Source organism: Lepidothrix coronata, unplaced genomic scaffold (genome assembly GCF_001604755.1).
Source record: "Lepidothrix coronata isolate B3197 unplaced genomic scaffold, Lepidothrix_coronata-1.0 Scaffold137, whole genome shotgun sequence".
NCBI lineage: Eukaryota > Metazoa > Chordata > Aves > Passeriformes > Pipridae > Lepidothrix > Lepidothrix coronata.
Window position 1 is genome coordinate 1682543 of NW_016690317.1, and position 19621 is coordinate 1702163.

A 19621-nucleotide genomic window follows, 5' to 3' on the forward strand; every position below is an offset into this window, starting at 1 on the left:
GACGTCCAAGGGCAGGATTTGGACGTCCAAGGGCAGGATTTGGACGTCCAAGGGCAGGATTTGGACGTCCAAGGGCAGGATTTGGACGTCCAAGGGCAGGATCTGGATATCCAAGGGCAGGATTTGAATATCCAAGGGCAGGATTTGGATATCTGAATGTTTAAGCACATTATAAAGACCATGAAGCACAAATATTGTGCTCAGAATGTGTATTTTATGTGGTTAATGGCTACTTAAAGCAGAATTAACACCCCCCCAGCTCCACAATTCAGCGAGGGTACAGAAAATAACTGAGCTGAACTGCAAATCACAAAGGGTCTGAAAAATTCAACTTTTCCTTTATATGGCAGAACATTTGATAGGGAATCTAAGACATCATCCCAGCAGCTGATGTGAGAAAATTAAATCAGTTTTTGCAAGTTCTTCCCAGCAAAAGGAAAAGGGATTTTTGTGTGCATTTCCCCACATTAAACACGTGCAGCTTCTCTAAAGAAATAAAGGATCTGAGGCCCAGCTTGAGAGCTCAAATAAAGATCATTCCTTGGCTGGAACTCACCCAGGTTGTACCACATATCCCTGATTTTGAAGCCAATTTCTTTCCTCATGTCCCCGTACCTGGAAAAAGGATTAAAAGGCAAAGGTGACAAAGGCCTGAGAATTGGAATTACCTGAAGAATTCCATGGCAAACCCACAAACTCCTGTCACTGTGACAGGAGACTGCAGAGTTCTGAGGGCACAACAAAGCTGCAGCTTTGCTGCTTCATGCAATTAATTCCACCCCGAATTTTGGGGGGTTTGGTGTTTTTCCCCAAAGCTCTCACTGCTGACATGGAGAGAATGCATCAAGATTTAATGCTCAGGCTTCTTAAAGCAGGAAAAAGGTGGCAAACTACGGATGCTTTCATAAAAGTCTGTGTCAAGAACCTCAAGAGGTATTTAGGGACTTGATTCCAACTAAATGAAGAAGTGAAAGCTGCTCAGTCAGTAGAAATTGGGGTATTTATTCCTACTTTTGGGGGATGAGCGGCTCTGAAGTGAAAAAAACCAAAGCTAGGGGACTGAAAAGCTGGAGGGGTTTTAGGATTCCTCTCCCCTGCCTTCCACAGAGGCTGAGGAATTGCATGAGGGAATTTTGGGAGCTGTGACAAGCCCCTGTCACAGACCTTACACTGCAAAGAGTTCAACTCCAACAGCTCAGGATCTGCCTGCCCCGACTCAGACACCCCCAATCACCCCTCCTGGTCACCCCTTTATCATCCCTCATTAATTAAACACTTCCCTGGCACCTCCTCTCCTCCTGAGGGTTCAGGGGCATGTCTGGAGCAGCACAAATGAAGCAAAAAGCTCGGGCAGGTTTGAAATGCAAACTCACTTCTTGATGATTTTGCTGCGTTTGGCCTGGGAGAAGGTCTCCAGCTGGAGGGACTCGTGAGTCAGGAAGGCCACTGCCAAGTGGAAATAGTTATTCCAGAGCTGGGGAAGAGAAACAGGGCTCAAATAAAACACGAGGAGACAAAGGAAAAGCAACAAGCAGCACAACAGAGCTGCACAACCCCAAATCATCATCATCATCATGGCTGGGCTTTGTGAACAAAGATTTGGGGAGGGCTCTACCCACGTTTGTTACAAGCACGCTGGTGGTTAATGAGGCCAGTATGAGATAGACATGTCCAATAGCAAAAGGCAGAGCAGAAAGACTCCTTAGGTGGAATATTCTGCAAGACACGATTCTTTCTGCGTTGTCTTTTCTCCTCAAGGGTGACCCTGCTGCGTTCTCAAAGGCATCAGCAGCGTTAGAGATGGGGTGTCTCCAGACCTCCCGACTGGAGGCCAGAGCAGACCAGTTCTGATGATCAATGTGGCCAAGGCTGAGATGTTGTTTCAGGCAGTCCTTGTATCTCCTCTTTGGGGCTCCTCTCTTGCAGCAGCCGGTGGCAAGTTCCCCATAAAGCAAGATCTTAGGGAGGGGGTGGTTGGTCCTTCATCCTGGAGACGTGCCCTGCCCAGCACAGCTGTGTTCTCAGCAACATGGCCTCAATGCTTGTGACTGCTGCCTGTTCTAGAACAGATGGATTGGTCACATCATCTGACCAGTGGATGTTTAGGATTGTTCGGAGGCAGCGTTGATGGAAGCGTTCCAGGAGTCGCAGGTGGTGGCTGTAGATGACCCAGGATTCGGATCCCTATAAGAGAGTAGACAGGACTGTGGCTCTGTGAACACTGATCTTGGTACTTCTCTTCAGGTGTTTATTTCGCCAAACTCTTTTATGGAGTTTTCCCAAAGCTCTCTATGCCTTTGCTAACCTGTTGTCCATCTCCCCCTCAATCTCACCATCCGAGGAGATGAAGCTGCCTGGGTAATTAAACTGCTGGGCTGATTTGAGCTCTGATTGGCCAATGGTGATGTGGGGATGATGGAAGATTTCCTGAGGTGCAGGTTGATAGAGAACTTCTGTCTTCTCTAAGCTGACTTCCAGCCCAAAGAGCTCAGCAGCCTCAGCACAGCAGGATGTTAAACACTGCAGAGCTGCTTCTGTGTGGGCAACAAGGGCGGCGTCATCAGCATAAAGCAGCTCCTGGACAAGATGGTTTAAGGTCTTGGTGTGGGCCTTCAGTCGCCTTAGGCTGAAAAGGCTTCCATCAGTACGGTATCGAATGTAGATCCCGTCCTGATCCTCGAGGTCTGCCGTGGCCCTTTGGGGCATCCCGCTGAAAAAGACTGTAAATAGAATTGGTGCAAGAACACAGCCTTGTTTCACACCACTGGTAACTAGAAGGACAATCCCCCTTTAGGCCTGCAGTGGGCCAGCCAGACGACACCTTCCATGTTGACACGGAATTTACGTCGCGCACGCCGGAAGATTCCCCAGGAGTCCCTCCCGGTGCAGGGGCCCAGCAGCTCTTCCGAGGCTTCAGTTCCGTGGAGACCGGATCGACGGAGGATGGCAAATGAAACCTGCCTGGATCGATGGAGGATGGCAAAGTGAAACCTGCCTGGATCGATGGAGGATGGCACAAGGTGAAACCTGCCTGGATTGATGGAGGATGGCACAAGGTGAAACCTGCCTGGATTGATGGAGGATGGCACAAGGTGAAACCTGCCTGGATCGATGGAGGATGGCACAAGGTGAAATCTGCCTGGATCGATGGAGGATGGCAATGTGAAACCTGCCTGGATTGATGGAGGATGGCACAAGGTGAAACCTGCCTGGATCGATGGAGGATGGCAAAGTGAAACCTGCCCGGATTGATGGAGGATGGCACAAGGTGAAACCTGCCCAGTCACCCCTGCATTCGGTTGTGCAGTCTCCACAACCTCCAATGGAGACACTGGAACAACTGTTTGAAAGGGATACTCCAGGTCTGTACCGTCCAGAGCAGCTCTGACGGGCAGCCCGAGGCGGTGTCTGTTTGGAACTCTTGCATCCCGTTTTTCTTTCATTTCCATTGTCTGTCACGCTGTGCACAGGTTGGCAGGAGAACGTGGGGCTGTGGTTTTTCCTCTCCTCAGGTGGGTCTTTGCTGGTGAGGGTTGAAGGTGCCACCCAAACACACCGTGCTCAGAGCAGACAGCATTATCCCACTGACCTATGTCTGCCTTGTTCTCTTCTCCTCCCTCTCCCAGCCAGGAGAAGAAGCTGTGGGATGCAGCAGACAGTCTGCCAGCTCTGCCAGTTAACTCATCACATCACACAAACCCTCCCAGCTCATCTCTCCTTTCTGCTCCTGCAGCAGAAGAACGTCCAGTTCAGCGATGGGCAGGTGGTGAAGGAGGGGATCGGCGTCGGCTCCTACTCCACGTGCAAATGTTGCATCCACAAAGCCACCAACACGGAGCACCCAGTCAAGATGAGTGGCAAGAGCAAGCCAGACCCTTCTGAGGAAACAGAAATCCTGCTGCAGCACCAAAAGATGTGTATGACGACGGGAAGTTCGTGTACCTGGTGACTGAGCTGATGAGGGGAGGGGAGCTGCTGGATGAAACCAAACAATCCCAAATGAAGACAAAGGAAAAGCAACAACCAGCACGACAGAGCTGCACAGCCCCCAGTGCTGCTGGTTCCCCTGATGAGGACGAAAATCAACACTGTGGATCTGTTCACAGTGGGATTTATTTGTCCTTCCTGCCTTCCGGGTCTGGGGACCGTAAGAAAATCCAGGAACAACGGGGATCATTACCTGGAGTTCAAAACTTTTTGAATCCAGGAAGGCCTGGTTGAGGACAGAGGTGAACTGGTTCACTGCCCTGAGGAAAACCCTGGAAAGATAAAAGCATCCATAAAAGGCGGCTCTGGAAATCAAAGAAATGACATTGCAGCTCTGGGTTTATGGCCCCTGTGTGTAAGTCCAGGAGCAGATGCTCCCAAAGGTGGCAGGAAATCCTCTAGAATCCCTTCCACCTCTTTCCCAGTGGAGGAATGTTCAGGGAAAGTTATTCCTTGGTTTAGTGGCCTCAAGTCACACCAGGGGAGGTTCAGGTTGGATATCAGGGGCAGTTTTTTCACTGACAGAGTGGTTAAATATTGTCCAGCTCTGGCTTTAGGTTTGCCATGGGATCCCCCCCAAACTGGAACAAAAAAGCCTTCTCTGATTTATTGCCACTCTCCAGCTGGATGAAAGACCCCACAATTTGTGGGGCATGAGAGCCACAAACAGGAGAGAGATTCCCAGTGCCACCAACAGAAATGCCCAGGAAACACAATTCACTGAAATCTCATTTAAACCACCCAGAAATGGTCACAGAAAATAAACCTGCCCGTGTGAGTCACCCTCCTGTCAGAACCACGAGGGCTCCAAAGCAAGACTTCAAACAGCAGCAAACACACAGAAATATCTACCTGCTCTGCATCATGTTCATGACCATCCAGTCAGCTGCATACACGTTTTTTCCAATCAGGTCCTTAAACATGATGAATGTTTCCATCAGGAAGTCCTGTGGCAAAAATAAAACCCGGAGCCCGTCGGGCTCCACATCAAAACCCAGGGAAGTGCAAATGTCTGCAAGCGCATTGATTAACGACTGCATTGATTAACAATCAATACCCTGCTGCTCCCAAGAGGGAGCTCTCATTGGGTGGGTACGTTCCAATAACTAAATTACTCCTGACATCCCATCCACTCAATTACAGCAGGAGAAATAATTCCACAGGACATGTTGAGCTGTTTAATTAAATCTGTCTTTACTGGTTTGAATTAAGCTGTGTTGGAGGGAGTCCTGGTGCACAAGCTGGATTAAAAAGCAAAACCAATATTCAGGGACTTGTTTCCAAATCCCTGAATGATGACAGTGTAACAGCTCTATGCAGGATCCTCTATTTTAGCTAAATTAGACCTAAATTACACCTAAATTATAATGTATTTATTATTTAATTCTATTAGTTAAGTCTTTTCTGGTCCAGTTTAAGAAGGACACCTAAAGCCAGGGAGTGAACATGATGTCAGACACATAATTTAGAGCATTATTGCACAAAAGACACTTTTTGTGTCCTCCAAACTGCTCCAAACAAGACTTAAGACTTGGGCAAGGCAAGGTTGAATTGTGCAATGAGGAAAAAAAAGGAAAAGGCAAAAGAAGAGAGATGAGCTAAAGAAGGGAATATCAACAATATTGATCTCTACATTGTGGTCTCTACAGATATAAAAGCACTGAAATCAATTTTAGTCTCTACAACGACACCACATCAGCATTAAAAATGAGAGGGACACAAAGAAGGTCACAGGAAAAACCACCTGAAATCATCCCCAGCAAAAAAAAAAAAAAACCCTCTGTGGAGCTGAACAGTTTGCTGGAAAAAACTGGCAAGTGATGGAGGGAGAGAAATGGGCTTTGGGTGCTGCCTCAGGAAAAATCCTTCAGGCATTATTAAATCAGGGCTTGATGGAAAGGTTTGGGCTCGACACAGGGGCACCTTGAGGAGATGAATTAACTCCTAACGGTGTTAAACCAACCAAGTCACGATGCAAAGCAGGGCTGCAAACACCAGAGCCAACAAACCCCCACAACAAACAGCAAAAATAAAGCCAACTACTGCAGTGAAACAAAACGTGCTGTTGGTATGAACAGCTACCACAAAAGGTGGGTTTGCTCATTAGGTTTAAGGATGTATATAAAAATTAGATTAGAAATTGTTGTTTTCCATCAGTTTCTGTTTAAATCCAGCCCTGCCCCATGGCAGGAGGTTGGAACAAGATGATTTTTAAGGTCCCTTCCAACCCAAACCATTCTGTGATTCTATTCTGGAATTCTAAACGATGAGCAGGTAGTTTTAATAATTACATTAATAGCAATTCACCCTCCTGATATGGCCTCATACAGAAGCCTTCTGTGGCCACAGAGAAATACAGAAGGAATATTCTCCTATTTGAGTCAGGAGATGCAGAAAGCTCTGGTAGAACAAGACCCACTGAACCCACAAGGGGAGCTTTGTGAGCACCAGCTTAACCTCCCCCTGAACTTCATTTATGATGCTCTCCTCCTCCTCCTCCTCCTCCCTCAACTCGAATTTTCAGGGAGAAATTCTGAATCGAGGGCCACTCGACATCAGATTTGTTTCAACTCTGCCCTGAACTCCCTCAGATTTACCTTCCCAACACCCTTCTCCCCTCGCAGAGCGTTTCCACACGACCCCTCCCTCATTTCCTGGCTCAGACAGCAGCAGAATTCCTGCTCATTTTTCTGATTCTGGTTTCTTTCTCCCTCCCCAACAAATAATTTGGGTGAGAGCAAAAGCAGCTCTGAGCCCACACGGAGGGAGTGTGACCTGTAGGTGGCTGTGTTGCTCCAGAGATGGAAAGCAAAATTCCTACTGCACGGGGAGAAAAGCGTCCAAAACGAATTACAAACCTTTTTGGAGGGTTTTGACACAGGCAGAACACAACTCCAGGCTGCTATTTCAATAATCAAGCACTTCCCCGTGGCAAAAACAAGGAATAAAGGGGGCAAAAAAAGCCACAGAGTTGCTGTGTTGTCACCAGGGACTTGCTTTAATATTAGTTTTGACCATTTCGGGGAGTTTGGAGAAAACTCTGGGCACAGCTGTTCATTTTAAGGGCCTCAAAAAAATAAAAAGCTAACGTTTCACCCGGTGTCATATTGAAAGGCAAAAGCTAATGTTTCACCTGATGTCATACTGAAAGTCTTTGGGGATGTGAATTCTACAAAACTGTTACCATTTGGGGAACTATTTGCAGTGCTGCCCATTAAAGCAAGATTAAAGGATTTAATTAAACTTTAGAGGAGGGGGAAGAATTAGGTAAAGAGAAAAGGAGCACGAGGAGAGACAGTGAGAGGCAGAGAGGGGAAAACGCTTTTCCTTTCCCTCTTCATTCCCTTTTCTGCTTCCTGACTTAAATAAGTCATTAAACATGTTTTTTACTCAATGCCACAAATGCTGCTCTGAGTCAACAACACCCCAGAATAAATGCCCAGGGGCTGTGGCATCAGGAGCCCAGGACTCCCTGCTGATGGATGTGGTTTAATCACAGAATCATAAAACCAGCCAGGTTGGAAAGGACCTCTGAGATCATCAAGTCCAACCCTTGATCCAACCCCACCGTGGTTATGACTACAACCTTTACTCACTTGTAGCTCAGTCAAAACTCCTATTAGCTTCAATAAATCCATAGATAGTAACATTTTTAGTGCCAGAGGGATTTTAGTACATTGTGTTTATCCCCTCTTACGTTTCAAATGCCAGGCATTTTAACTGAAATACTTATCAAGCTCATAAAAAATTAACACACATTAAGATGCACTAGAGCTTGTAGCTTTTTTAATAGATATCATTATTGCAATCTTAAAATATACTTGGAAAGGTTAGGCAAGTGTGATAGTTTTCACTCTAGGCTTTCCTGCAGACCAGCTTGTAAAGTTCTCTCTTCGGTGTTGGGATAAATTGTGGGAAGGGGTAGGGAAGCCTGGAAATTGGATTTTGGATTTCTAGTGTGGCCCAAACTGCCACACCAAGTCTGCATAAGAGAAAAATAAAACATTTGCAAAGAAACATAAAAATGTTCTCCTATCAATTAAGTTTTTAACCTGGCCTGCAGGTTTCCCGTGGCAGGGCTCTTAATCTGCCTTTGTGGATTTATGAGCAGCCCAAACCCGACCCAGGAGTCTGGAGTGACCTTCCCAAAGCAGAGCTGGGCACTGAGCTCATTCCCCAGCCAGGCTGACTTACAATAATATCCTGCCTGGTTTTGAAAGTCTTGATGTAATGGCTGTAATGGAAATCATCCATCTGCCTCAGGATGGCCGTCATGCAGGCCACGAAAATCCCCTGCAATGGCAAAACCAAAACACCGGGTTATTGTCCTGTCAGTCCTGAGTGTGACCTCATCGAGCACAGTCCTGCATCATCTGAGCCCTGCCATCAGCCTGGGACTCTCTTCAGTCCTCTGACCCAGCCAAGACTTCCTAAAACCCAACCATGAGGTCTGGGTGTTGCTTTCTTTCTCCTCAGTGGATCACATTTTGCAAGAGAAACACATCTTCCCAACATGGCATTTATATATATATATATAAATATATATATATGTGTGTGTGTGTGTTTATATACATATATATATATGTGTGTGTATATACATATATGTGTGAATATATAGATATATATGTGTGTGTGTATATATACATATATATATATGTGTGTATATATATATACATATATATATGTGTGTATATATATATATATACACATACATACAAACTACTTCATTACATCTTCAGGGTCTTTTCTAACCTGATTCTCTGATTTTCAGGGTCTTTTCCAGCCCCATCCTCTGATTTTCAGGTTTAGCCTGGCCAGCTGCAAGTCCCACGGGGGACAGATTAACACGACTTCAGAGTTATCAAAAATAAGACATATTCCCAGCTCTTGAGTTTTGCCATCTTTCTGGGCATGAAATACAGGGCAAATCAAAATGTTCCAAGTGCTTACACCTTGTAAGGTACTCCAGCAGTCAGAAATGCCCCTTAGGGATGTGTCACCCCTCAGCATTTAATCCTATTTAACCAAGGTGATAAAAAGAGCATTTTTTCAGCAGACTGCTCGTGCCTGCAGGTAGAAACTGCACTGAAACCAACTTCTCTGTGCACGAGGGCCCAAAGGGACTGGAAATCACCCCCCAGGGAATCAGTTCAAGGTGCAGCTGGAGCAGGACACCTCGGATCCCAACCCCCGGCCTCGGCAAACCACCCAAAGCCACGGGTGAGTGGCACAGAAGCCCTGCAGGAAAGGGAAAGGTGATTCCATAAACCACTGCTACACGCTGAAACCTCCCAGGGGAATAAATTCCACCCTGAAAAAGTGGTAAAAGTGAGGGAAGTGAAAGGCTCTCACGATGTGAGGGGACTGGCGGCTCATCCCGATCACCGTGCGGTTGATCCTCCTCAGCAGGCGCTCCATGATCAGCTGGATGTGCAGAGCTGTGGGGCCCTGGGGAGGTGAAAAAAGCAAAATGAGAGACCACTCTTAACGGACACTGCCCCAGAGAGAGCTCCCTGGGCGGGGGGACTGCCCTGACAGTGGTTAATTGCCATTAGAGGAAACAAAAAAAAGGAGATTTAAGCACTCCAGCGATCGATTCAAATGCTGGAGGTGTTCACTTGGTGGGGAGCTCAGTTCATTGATCTGGCCCAGCTTCATTAGCTCATCCTGCTGCTCTGACTGGGCTTTGTTTTCCCTGAACAGCTCTTCAGTTCAAAGCAGTGTTTTCCCAGCAACTCAGAATCAATGTCCAGGACCACTGTGGGCAGTAACTGTGTTCCCCAGACTGAGCTGTGTGCCCATTTCACAGAAACCAAACACTTCCATGACTTGCTCCAAGTTATTCAACGAGCCACCAGAGTAGCTGGGATAACATTTTGGTCCCTAGAAAGGGAAGTAATGGCTTTTAGTACTGTGTGATAATGACTAATTCAACCTTTCCTGGCTCCTTTTCAGACACAGCAAAAAAACCCCACGGTTCTACAAAGAACTCCCCAGCAGTGCAACACGATTTCTGTACACATCACAACTTCCTAATGCTTTAAAGCATAAGTTGAGACGATTTTTTTTTACCATAACCTCTCCAAAGAAGAAGTGGCACCCCTGGGAGTTGATGCTCACCACGTCTTTCCTGTCCAGCACTTCCAGAACGCTGCTGAGCAGCTGGGAACTGGCCTCGTGGTCAGGCTTGTGGGAATTGTCATCCAGCTGCCCACTCAGCTGGTCGATCAGCAGGGGCAGAAGGGCATCTCTGCACTCTGAAAAATGAGACAGAGACAGCACCATGTCATGTTGGCCTCAGGAGGATCCTCAGCATTCAGGGTACACGGGCACCACACAGGAGTTCTCCGCTCCCAAATTCACTTTGGACACCAAAACATACTTAAAGCCACTTGGGTTACCACCAACAGATGAGAGAGTCACAAATAACCTGTAATTAGTCATGGAATGGACTTAATGATCATCCAGCTCCACCTCCTGCCATGGGCAGGGACACTTTCCACTAGCCCAGGTTGCTCCAAGCCCCATCCAACCTGGCCCTGGGCACTTCCAGGGATGGGGCAGCCACAGCTTCTCTGGGCAACCTGGGCCAGGGCCTCACAGGGAAGAACTTCTCCCTAATATCCCATCTAACCATGTCCTCTTATTTCTAAATTATATATATATATATTGCACCAAATAGCAAACTCAACTTCTGCCTCTTTCTACACCAGGATCCCACAGCACTGGGAACTGGATAAAGACCCAACAGCCAAAAACCATTTCAGTTCTTCCAGGGGAAGGGATATTTCCAAAGATGGGTTTAAGGGTAGATTAGCAGTGGTGGCTGACATGGGACCTTGCAAGGCATTTCTGGTTTTAAGGCTGTGTGGCCCCATGGAGAATCCACTCACCAGCCTGTCTGAACAGATCACTCTCCACGATCTTGGTCAGGCAGTTCAGCTTCTGGCGGACGAGCTGGTTGTCAGGAATACTCTGGATAAACTTGCTGAAGAGGACACTGGTGTGCAAACCACAGAGGGAACAGCTGGTCAGAGCTTCCACCCAATGCCATCCCATCCTGCACTCAAGCAGGCCACAGAATCATGGAATGCTTTGGGTTGGAAGGGACCTTAAAGAACATCACACCACACCACCCCCCACCACCAGCAACAACACCCACCACCACACCAGGCTCCAACAACCCCGCCGACAACACCACCAAGCAAGGGGCAGCCACAGCTTCTCCAGGCAATCTGTGCCAGGGCCTCACCCCCCTCAGAGGGAAGAAGTCAAGCAGGTTTGTCTCAGTGTGGACATGTTGCCTCCAGGCAAATTACTGCACAGCCCTGACTTATTTTTAAGAAACTCAGTACAGCACTTGAAGTAAAACTGGGCAGTATTCAGAAACTTAAAACTCCTAAAATTAGGCTTTTATTCCAAGGCAGACTAGACACATCACAACAATTTACACACAGACAATACTCTCTGCCCTCCAGTGCCAGCAGAAGAGAATCACACTTGCTTTTCACTCAAAACGAAAGCAGAATTTTGCAAAGACCCGGCAGCCCCACTGCTGAAAGTTGAGCCATGTGCAACAGCAAAAGCACATCCTTCCAGATGCCCCTTTCATCAAGAGTGATGACTCATTTCACTCCAAGATTCCATTAAATTCAATTCCGTGGACATTTGCTGTCTGTCTGCTGCTTCCGAGCAAATTATTTGTGTCAGCACGAGGAGACACAAGGGATAGGCAGTTCTGGGCAAAGCTGTGAACACCAAAGAACAGGAATCCACAGGGCTGTGGATTCCCTGGATAAATCCAGCTTTGTTTCCCTAATCAAGGCTCTGCCTTTGCCACAGATTTCAATTCACCTCAGGAACAACCACTAAGAATTGGTGGAAAACCTGCACAACATTTCAACATCTCACTGCACAACATCTCAACATCTCACTGCACAGTCCTCCAGGGTTGGTTTTCAGTAAAACTCAAGGTGACTGTAAGAAGCACAGGATCCCAGGATGCTTTGGGTTGGAAGGGACCTTAAAGCTCTCCTTGTGCCACCCACACCTTCCACTAGCCCAGCTTGCTCCAAACCACGTCCAACCTGGCCTTGGACACCTCCAGAACAAGAAGCTGAGATGCACAGAACCCTTTTAACCACATCCTTTAAAACCCTGCAAGCACTTCCTCAAATCCCTGCCCAGTATCTGCACCACCATCTCAGAACTGGAGTGGCTGTTTTTAAGCAAAAGCGTTCAAAATTCTTCCCACCCAGCTGAGTTGGGTTTAGAGGACAAACTTAACACAGTTACCTGAGCTCAACGGGGTCGAACACCAGTTTGACATCGTTTATGATGCTTGGCAAATACTTCAGAGCTGCCCCCTGCAAGAAAAAACCCAAGGACATGAAACACAGGTGGCACATCCAGTCTTTGGCAAGAGCAAATAGGGGGACAACTGCAGGGAAATGGCTTAAGATCAAATTTATGCTTTCAAAGAGCCTCCAACAACCCCACACGTGCAGTGCAGAGCTGGCAAGGTGAGGGAGGAAGGATTCACGGCCAAGTTCTTTCCTTTTTTGCAGACATCCTGCAGTTCCAGGGGTTAAGCACCTTATTGCCTGACATAAAAAGCACTGGGCAGGTAAATTGGCTCTGTTCTGCACAGTTTAGCACATCCACATCCCCAGGAATAAGTTATCCAGGCAGCAGGAAGGCTTTCATAAATGTAGCATCCAGATAACTCTGACTCCAGGTCTCTGGGATGTTCTGGAGCTGCTGCCAGCAGCTACTCTGGCTGCCTGAGAATCACAGTCAGGCTTTAAATCACCCCAGAGCTAATTAAAAGTTCAGAGTCACTCTTTCCTTCAAATAAAAGGCATGGAAGAATGGAAACAAAGCAAGGAATCTCCAGGCCTCACTGCCTTCAGCAACTCAGCAGCCTCGCTGCTCTGCTCCTCCTCAGAGCACCAGCACGAGGTTCATCATCCTGCTGACACCAGAAAAACCAGCAGGTACAAGATCTAAGACACGTTTAGAGACCATCTGGGCTTTTTCACTGCTTTAAATTCCCAGCATTACACGGATTTCTGCAGTAGTTGTACATTTGTACCTCCACCACCCTCAAGGGGTTTCTGCAGTAGTTGTACATTTGTACCTCCATCAGCCTCAGGCTTGGTTGAAGTGCCTTCCCCCCTGGGGCAGGTGGTAGCTCTTATCTCAGGAGATGCTGAAGGGATGCTGCTCTTTTTATTTGATAAACTTTTGGCTTTAAATATCCCTTTCCTGCCACACACACAGCTCATTAAAACAGACACTGGGAGGGGTGACTCGCCTTGAAGGGGTTTTACATTCCTCAAAGCCTCTTCCTTTTCCTGGCCCAGCTCCCCCCCAGCTGTATGAGCTGATCTAATAAAAGATATTCCTACTTCTCCCTGCAAATCTTGCTCACCTTGATCTTCACAGCCTCCTCCAGAGGCCGGTCCATGAGGATGTTGAAGGACAGGAAGAGTTTGCGAATGGCATCGTTGAATTCATTCCCATCTTCACTCTTCCCATAAACACTGCAAAGAACAGACACAGAAACCCAGGATAACAGTGCCAGGGCAGCTGAAACGGGATTTTATCCTGGGCAACAACATCTCAGTGCAATCTCCTCCCACAGGTACGTGAGGGGACCATCAGTGTTGGGGCTTTGCAGTGATTTCCTGCTGGAATCTGTTATGAGGGAAAACCTGCACTTTTTAAGCTGCAAATTCTTCTTGGGTTCCAAAAATAAAGGTATTAAACAAAGAAAAAGCCAGAATGAACATGGGTAAAGGATTCCACCCTACAGGATTCACTGTAAATCTCTGACAAGATGTTTTGAGGCTCCAGTAAAACCCCTGCCATTCACCACCCCCCAGCTGGAGGAGGTGCCACCCTCACCTCACCTAACAAGTGTTTGGGTCTTAAAATGAGGAAGTCATTCCATGTTTTCCTTTTTAAAATAAATACTGGGCTCCATTTCAGCTCTCCCATGCTGCTAGGGGTGACTAAAAGGATTCTCCTCTTCAAATGGGCTATTCCGATTTTTGCCTAATTTATTTGTTCCAGGAAAAGGGCAGGAAGGTCCTCTTAACAAATAAGGGATAGGAGATATGGTGAGGAATCTGGGGTGACTGGAAGAGCTCCAAGAGGAGCCCCAGGGCTGGCAGTGGCCGTGGTCTCACCTCAGGTACAACACCCGGGACTGGACGATGAACCTGAACAGGTACTTGAGGGCTTTCAGGGCAGCAAAGAGCAGCTCTGTCTTGCTCGAGTCCTCAGCATTCCCCACGTAACAGTTGAGCACTTTGGTGAGCTTCCTTTGGAAAGAAAGCACAAAGGAGAACTAATAGAGACGCAGCTCAGCTCCTGTCCAAGCCCAGCTTCCTTATTCCAGAGGGGAACCACAGGCCAACAAACAGTAACAGAGGTTCCTCCTCACAGCCCATTTCCTCCTGAAACCTTTGGCTTCACGGGATGCCAGGTTTTCACAACCACTTCATGAATTCTCACAGAGCCTACAAATCTGGCTGCAAATTCCACCTTCCTGATCTGCTTTTCTTCTTCCCTAAAATGAGCTGGAAAACCCATTCCTGCTGGAGGTGACTGCCACCTCCTCCGTGGGTTCTCAGTCTCGAGTGTGCAGCACAAAGCTCTCCTGAAGCAGTTCTGAGCTGCAGACAAGTGGCACAAACACACGATGTGGATTTTTTTATCAGGTCTCTGCCCCATCAGAAGATCAGGATCCTCCCCCAGTGCCAGGGCTGGGAATATTCAGGCAAAATCCTCTTCATTAATCAACTCCCAGCACCCAAAGCAGTGTGAGAGCGACAGCCAAGCTCTTGCTGCTCTATTTGCCACCCTTCCAGCATCCAATTCCCCCCTTTTTTCCAAATTCTGGCACGTGGAACACACAAAGGATGCTCTGGAATATTACAGTTCACTTGGCATCGTGCAGGTGTCACGTCAAGCCAAGCCGGAAAAGAAGGCAAGGGAACAACAACAGAGCTAAGCCAGAGTGTGCCAATTAATCAGACTAAAAAGTCTGTTTATTGTGAGGGGAATAATGATGATTCTTCCACAGGTTACAGGGAAGAAGGGAAGGAAATCATATGGAAGCAGGGCAGGGAAGGAGAAAGCAATCCAGGAGATGGGGACTTCAAATTGTGCTTCCTCATGGAATTATCTTTAGGGTGACAGCCAGCAAGAGATGCTGAGCACTCAGCACCAGGAATTCACGTGGATCAGGGAAAAAAATCAGCAAAAGAAGAGATTATTGGCCTCAGTTATAACTTTTTAGATCCCTCTTCCCATGAGGGTGATGACCTTTGGGTTGAGGGGTGCTGGATCAAGGAGTTGGGAAGTCAAGACCCACGACAGGAGTGTCCTTCCCTGACAGAAAAATAAAAAATAAAATCTCCCAACAGCAATTTTTAGAGAGTATAAAGAGGAATTATAGGTTGTCTTTCTCTCCTGTGAAAGTGGAGAAGAATGGGATGGGACTCCCTGGGCTCTGCTGCTTTTATCACGATGCCATCATCAAAAATTATCTAATAAATACCACCAGTACCAGAATTAAAAAGTAATCCCATCACAAGCCCTCAGCCTGGGTGCACCAATACTCACACATATGCCAGGGTTGCACTGAAGTGCTTGTAAATGTAAGTCTCAAGGACAGCGTTGAAGTGCTGGAATTTGATGTCTCCAATCAAAGAAATAATAAATACCTGCCAAAAAAATTCAAAAGGAAACACATGTACAGAGCTGCACCGCCTGGAACTCCAACATAACTCAGTCTCCACTTGCATGTCATTTCTCTTGCTGGATTATAGGTTTTATTTGTTTTCTTAACAGCATTAATGCCACAGAGAGTGTTATTGATGTTCTAACAGTCACTAAACACTGGGTGTATTTATTTATTTATTACTGTTTTCACTGTGGTTACTAAAAAGCTGAATGTGCACTTCAGTCCTAGCTCTGAAAACGCCTTAAGAAGAGTTTAAATGTAATTTATTAATAGAGCAAAGTACCAGCTGCTCATCTAAAGGAATCACCACAAAGAGACTGAAAATGTGGCTGAAAACAAATACTCTAAATGCCCAAAGGACTCACTCACCAGGGCATCAAACACAAGGAAGTCATAGGTTTCATTTTCTGACATCTCCATCATGATGTTGAAAAGTGCATCCAGGGTGTCTGGCAAAAACTAGAGAAGAAAAAATATAATAGCAAAAAAATAATAGTGAATAGTAGTAAAATAGTAAAGATAATGGTAAAAGGGTGTCTGGCAAAATCCAGAGGGGAAAAAATATAACAGTAAAAAAATAATAGTGAATAGTAGTAAAATAGTAAAAATAATGGTAAAAGGGTGGCTGGCAAAATCTAGAGGGGAAAAAATATAACAGTAAAAATATAATAGTGAATAGTAGTAAAACAGTAAAAATAATGGTAAAAGGGTGGCTGGCAAAAACTAGAGGGGGAAAAAAATATAATAGTAAATTAAGTCAGGCTTTGAATGTGTCTTCCATAAGGATACATGAATGTGTATTTCATAAGGGTGCAGGGGAATATATTTCATAACTTTTCACCATTTCGAAATTAATGAAAAAATATTTCCTAAGTATACAGGGAAAATAAAGTCCCCAATATCTCCCTGATGTCCAAGGCCAGGCTGGAGATACCTGGTCTGGTGGAAGAGGTTCCTGCCCATGGCAGGGGGTGGAATGAGATGATTTTAAGGTCCCTTCCAACCCAAACCATTCCATGATTCCCCTGGAATTGCCCTCCCAGCCCCTTTTTTGGGCACAGCACAGCCCCAACCCTTCAAGGTCAACCCCAGGCACGCACACCTGAGCTTGGGTAACAAGAAAGGAGACCCAAGTCCCCAGGAATACCTTCACAATCTCCCCTCCTTCCACCTCCATGAGCTTCCTGAGGTTGTGGGCGATGTTCTGGGAGTTGGAGCGCCAGTTCAACAAACCCAGCAGGTCAACTGGCAAGGGCACAACAACGGCAGCAATTAGCAATTCCAACCCCCCCCCCAGCTGACTTAAGGGCTGCAGAACGAGTCTAGAGGTTATTTTTAGCAGCAGTGTAACGAGGAAAAGTCACCCTGATGCACAGAATGTTACCTGGAGGTGGTTCCTCTGTCTTGGCGAGGAGGGGAAGTTTTGCTATAAATGGAAACTTTGGTGCAGCCCTGACAACACGAGGCATTTGGAGGCAATTCTGCAGGTTTCTCACTCACTCAGAGGAGGCATCTCAAGCCAGGGATTTTATCAGAGCGCATGGCTTAGCCCAAGAGCCTTCCAGAGCTACTGGAAGTCTCCCATCATCTCCCAGCACACGCTGCACTCGTTCCCATCTCTACATCCCTTCATTCTGACCCCTCTGGCAGCACGAAAAGCAGAGTTAATGTCCAACAGCATCCTGCAGAGCTCAGTTCTAACTGCTGCTCTCTTAATAGCAGAGAAGATAATTAACCTGAAACATTCACAATTCTGAGAGAACACACACACTGTCACTGGGAGGTGCCCTTTCTGCACAAGGATTTAACGGGGGCAGTTGGGATACAACATTCACGGGATGTGGTTGCCAGTGGCTGCACAAACACCTCTGTAGCTTGTACTGGCAACGTGAGGCCAATAATGCTGGCACAGGGCTGCCACTGATGAGCCAAACAGCAAAATTAAAGCTCAAGCACCGTGCCCACCCATCCTGCACTGCCGAAACATCTGGGTGAAGAAAATGCCCTTTTTACTTCAAACCCCCAGTGCAAGACATACCATTCTGGGTGAGTTTGGTGGAGCAGATCACAGTGGCAATCTGGAAGCTGTCCTTTGTGCTGTCTTTCGTGGGGGTGAAGTTGGCCAGGTGGTGCAGGTTCTTCCCTGAAGGAGCCTCCCTCTCCTCCATCTCCGTTTTGGTGCAAGGAAGACTCAAATAGCTTTTGGCATCTTCCATTTTCTTGTTATCGCCCTGTGGGTTGAGAGAGAAGGGTTATCTCACACTGAGCACACTCATCTGACCTCCTGCGCTTCTCAGCTGCAGCCAAACTTCAACACAGTGATGGACACAAGGGATTTGAAACACTTCTTAATCTCTGGAATTGTTTGGGCTTCTCACTTCAGGGAATAAGTTGCCCATGCAGCTAAAGGACTAAGATATTTTCAGAGCTCCAAACCACAGAGTTTAGGAGGGTCTCCCCTCCCACCCACACATTTTGTAGCTGGGAAAAATCAGCCAAGAGAGTGTTTTGATCAAGACAAAAGGCAAGGCTGCAAATGGCCAGGTTACCTTGTAAACAATCAGGTTGTGTTTGCCATCCTGCAGCGTCGTCCCGTCTGCGTTCATCAGCTTCACAAAGCCCACGCCAAAAGCTCTCTCAGACCTATCCCTGGCTGCAAACACCAGGAGAAATCTTTGTTAGGAACTGCCTTAGTTATGGGCATACAATCCACAGTGCAGCTCTCCATCTAAGGCAGCAGCTTTTTTATTTATTAGCACCTCAAGGCACTTCACAGGTACCTGCAGCTACACAGACAAACATCCCCTTTGCAGCATCTCCCACCACACCAGTTTAGTGCTTAATCATGCTGATGGATGGACACATTAATGGATGGACTCCATCATCTTAGAGGTCTTTTCCAACCTTAATGATGCAATGATTCCATGACACACAACTGCAGAGATATTTTGGTCGGGATTTTACACCTCTGTTGGTCAGGAATGGATGTGGAAGTCTCTGCATCTCCCAGATGCCTTCAGAGGATTTTTTGGAGAGCCTTCCAAGGGCTTATTCTCACGTTGTTGATCTTGTTTCAGGGCTCTGAAATTGCCTGATGAAACTTCTGGCTCTCACTTTCTCATTAGTTTCTCACTTACCTAATTAGAAATCCTCCTACAGGAAGACCATTAGAAGCCCACCAAGCCTTGCACTGAATTTTGTCAAGGCCTTGATATAAATTAAAACCAACACCATACACTGAGAAGCCAGAGCAATAATGAGCACTGACAACTGCCTTTTAAGGGGGCCATCATGCTGCTCCTTCTCTAATTTCAGGTTTAGAACAGCACCAGCACCAAACCCGCACGGTGAAAAATCTGAGTTATTTTGCTTCTGGCTTGCAAAAAAATCCACAACGCTGGAATTAAGTAGAAATGAGGAATGAGCAGCAAAAAGAGCCACCCTTCTGGTGGATGCTCAGGAAATCCCCACGAGGGTGGGAAGAGCACAGACCCTTCCTGGTACTCACATTCCTGGGATGAGCGGTGACGGAAAGTGAACCTCAGATGGCACCGACTGACCTCTTCTATGGCAATGGCCACCTGCACAGGGGACAGCAGGGACATGCAGCACCCTTCCCCACCTCCTGATGTTCTACAGGACATTTGGGGACTGAGGCACCTTCTGATTTTAAACCAGTTCTGGTTTTAATCAGTCCCGTTTGATCTCTTTATTGATGAGCTGGGTGAGGGGATCGAGTGTTCCATGGGCAAATCTGCACATGACACCAAGCTGGGGGGGAATGTGGATCTGCTGGAGAGCAGGAGGGCTCTGCAGAGGGACCTGGCCAGGCTGGATCCATGGGCTGATTCCAACAGGATGAGGTTCGCCAAGGCCGGG

The 19621-nt window shown here is 46.9% G+C and overlaps 1 protein-coding gene across 1 annotated transcript in view; it reads right to left on the reverse strand.

Annotated features, from left to right (window-relative positions):
* Positions 1-19621, reverse strand: part of DOCK5 (dedicator of cytokinesis 5) — a 69196-nt gene that overhangs the window by 29613 nt on the left and 19962 nt on the right. The window contains exons 15-31 of the mRNA XM_017827313.1: positions 19251-19323; positions 18292-18395; positions 17781-17973; positions 16890-16987; positions 16112-16201; positions 15622-15722; positions 14181-14315; positions 13421-13532; positions 12283-12353; positions 10881-10987; positions 10108-10244; positions 9340-9435; positions 8182-8280; positions 4840-4934; positions 4181-4259; positions 1374-1474; positions 557-615 (exon numbers count right to left, since the gene is read on the reverse strand). Of these exons, the coding sequence (XP_017682802.1) occupies positions 557-615; positions 1374-1474; positions 4181-4259; positions 4840-4934; positions 8182-8280; positions 9340-9435; positions 10108-10244; positions 10881-10987; positions 12283-12353; positions 13421-13532; positions 14181-14315; positions 15622-15722; positions 16112-16201; positions 16890-16987; positions 17781-17973; positions 18292-18395; positions 19251-19323 (1750 nt within the window). The remainder of the gene's footprint in view (positions 1-556; positions 616-1373; positions 1475-4180; positions 4260-4839; positions 4935-8181; positions 8281-9339; positions 9436-10107; positions 10245-10880; positions 10988-12282; positions 12354-13420; positions 13533-14180; positions 14316-15621; positions 15723-16111; positions 16202-16889; positions 16988-17780; positions 17974-18291; positions 18396-19250; positions 19324-19621) is intronic.